Below are 2,348 nucleotides of genomic sequence, written 5' to 3' on the forward strand. Positions count from 1 at the left end.
GGTAAATAATCTACATTGATAACTCTTAAAAGTTAGCACGTCTACTGGCTTTAAGCTGCACTATTGTTGTTGTTTTTCTTACTTTCCGCATTAATCAGAAATATCTGCTAGCCTCTACAACATCTAGGATCCCCATATACCAAATCTTCATTCTTATCTTAAAATTTGGTGGATATAATACATGCTTGTATCTTGAAACCTATCAGCTTTTTATGCAGAAGATGCTAATGTTACAGATACGGTCAAACCTGCCCAAACAGCCACCTGTCCGGGACAATCACATGGACAAACGATCACTTCCCACACCCCCTTCTCCTTACGCTTTTTTATATTAAAATACTAGTGTCCAAGACGTCCACCTGTCTAAGACAACCAATTTTATCCTCAACAATGTGTGGTCGTCTTGGACAAGCTCGACTGTACTTTAAACTAAAACTTGTAACGGCAGACATTGGATTGGCTTACAATATGTTGAGTTAAATAAAAACTATAGTCAAACCTGCTCTAACTCTAACATAACGGCCACCTGTATAAGACAATCACTTGTATAAACAGCCACTTTCCATTTGCTCATGTGTGTATTTTTTAAACTCTATAATAACACTGTAGAAGACTGCCACAAATCTGAGACGGCTATTTTTCTCCTTGACAATACTCGAAGATGACCGTCTTTGAAAAGTTTCGACTTTAGTTGAACCGGTGTACCGGAGAGTTTACTGGGTGTACTCTGCTGCAACCAATGTGGCGTGGGTGGCCTATATAGCTCTCAGCCTAGCAACCGTAGGGTCGTGGGTTCGAATCCCCTCAGGGACCCGACGTTGCTGTTTCTTTGGGAAAGGCACTTTACATGAATTTTCCTGACTTCACCCAGGTGGGAAGGGGTACCTAGCTACAGAAAATGACAGATCTTGTCAATTTTTTAGTGTTTGAGTGCTTTATCAACTGCCTACACTGTATGCTTCCCGAGAAGCAGAGAATGATTCGGAGTATTCTATGGTCTGCTGCAGTAATGATATACTGCAAAGCGCTTAGAGTTTATTATGCACTATACAATAAATGCTATTTGTTATTACCATTAACCCTTCTTACCATTAGCTGCGAAGCCCGGGGTCAGGGGGTCTCCGCTCCCCGTGAAGACGGTCCCGCGCTGAGAGCCCGAGGGGGGTAGCCACCAGGTGTCAGGGTAGACCCGTGGGTCCCCCATGTTGTATCCTGTGACGTCAGCAGGGTCAAGGAACATGATGACCCCAGCAGCCCCATACCTTGTGGCAATGTCCACCTAGCAAAACAGAAAGGGTTTTACAGCTGGGTTGATTCCAGTTAATTAAAAATAGAATTTCTCGGTTTTCTCTGATTTACACTGCTACAATCACTTACAATGGGATTTACAGAAGGAAGAAAAAACTCTTGGTAGCTTGGTCTTTGCTTGTAACGTTTGGTTGGCAGAGTATCGGATTACACCAAACATCATACAGGTTGGTTCACCGTTCTATTTGAGATACATTTTTTTTAAAAACGTCCTCAAGATCGCCAATGGCGACACCGTGTATGCTATTGCGCTTTTACTACCCATTCTTGGGAGTGACGTATCTTGTTAAAAGAGATTGCGCAGACATTGTGGTGGAGCCATTAATTTCTTAAAATTTTCTATTTGAGAAGCACCCCCCCCCCCAAAAAAAAAAAAGAAAAGACCCATCCAACAACAATAAAAAAAACAACAACAAAACAACTCAACAAACAACAAAAAGCAAAAAAAACTAAACAAAACTAAACAAACAAACAAAAAACCGCGTTCATACAACGTTAGGCAGTTGCCAGCGCGGTAAATTCTTACAAAACGATAATAAAAACCAAAAAAAAATAATAATAAAAGTAAAAACCAATAAAAAACGTCCCCTGATTTTTATTACACCTCAACAGAAGTGGGCCGCTAAGGATCCTTTTGACAGAGTGTGAACCATCCATCTCGTAGCGTACTGTGTTCACATTATATAGGACACGATGTCAGCTGCATCGAGTTTTGAAAGATTTATTCGAACTCCACTCGTCACGCCTAACGCCCTCTTGTGATAAAGATCTGCTAGCATGCTATGGAACATTAAATAGTCCATAAACACTTATGGAGAGGTTACTTTCGCATACACATGTGTTTTATTTGGCTGTCTCTCTGTTTACTTGTCTTTCTCTATTGCTTTGCCTCTGTGTGTTTCTGTATGTATGAGTGTCTGTGTCTGTCTGTCTGTGTTTCTGTCTGAGTGTCTGTCTGTGTGTCTGTCGGTCTGTCAGTCAGTCAGTCTGTCTGTCTGTCCGTCTGTCTGTCCCTCCCACCTCTCTCTCTCTCTCTCTCT

General features: G+C 41.6%; 1 protein-coding gene across 1 annotated transcript in view; it reads right to left on the bottom strand.

The window, feature by feature from the left end:
- Positions 1-2,348, bottom strand: part of LOC101852076 (putative N-acetylated-alpha-linked acidic dipeptidase) — a gene marked incomplete at its 5' end in the record, with an annotated part of 28,285 nt that overhangs the window by 19,230 nt on the left and 6,707 nt on the right. The window contains 1 exon segment of the mRNA XM_013090742.2: positions 1,090-1,279. Within this exon segment, the coding sequence (XP_012946196.1) occupies positions 1,090-1,279 (190 nt within the window).

This window comes from Aplysia californica, unplaced genomic scaffold (assembly GCF_000002075.1).
Source record: "Aplysia californica isolate F4 #8 unplaced genomic scaffold, AplCal3.0 scaffold01452, whole genome shotgun sequence".
Taxonomy (NCBI): domain Eukaryota; kingdom Metazoa; phylum Mollusca; class Gastropoda; order Aplysiida; family Aplysiidae; genus Aplysia; species Aplysia californica.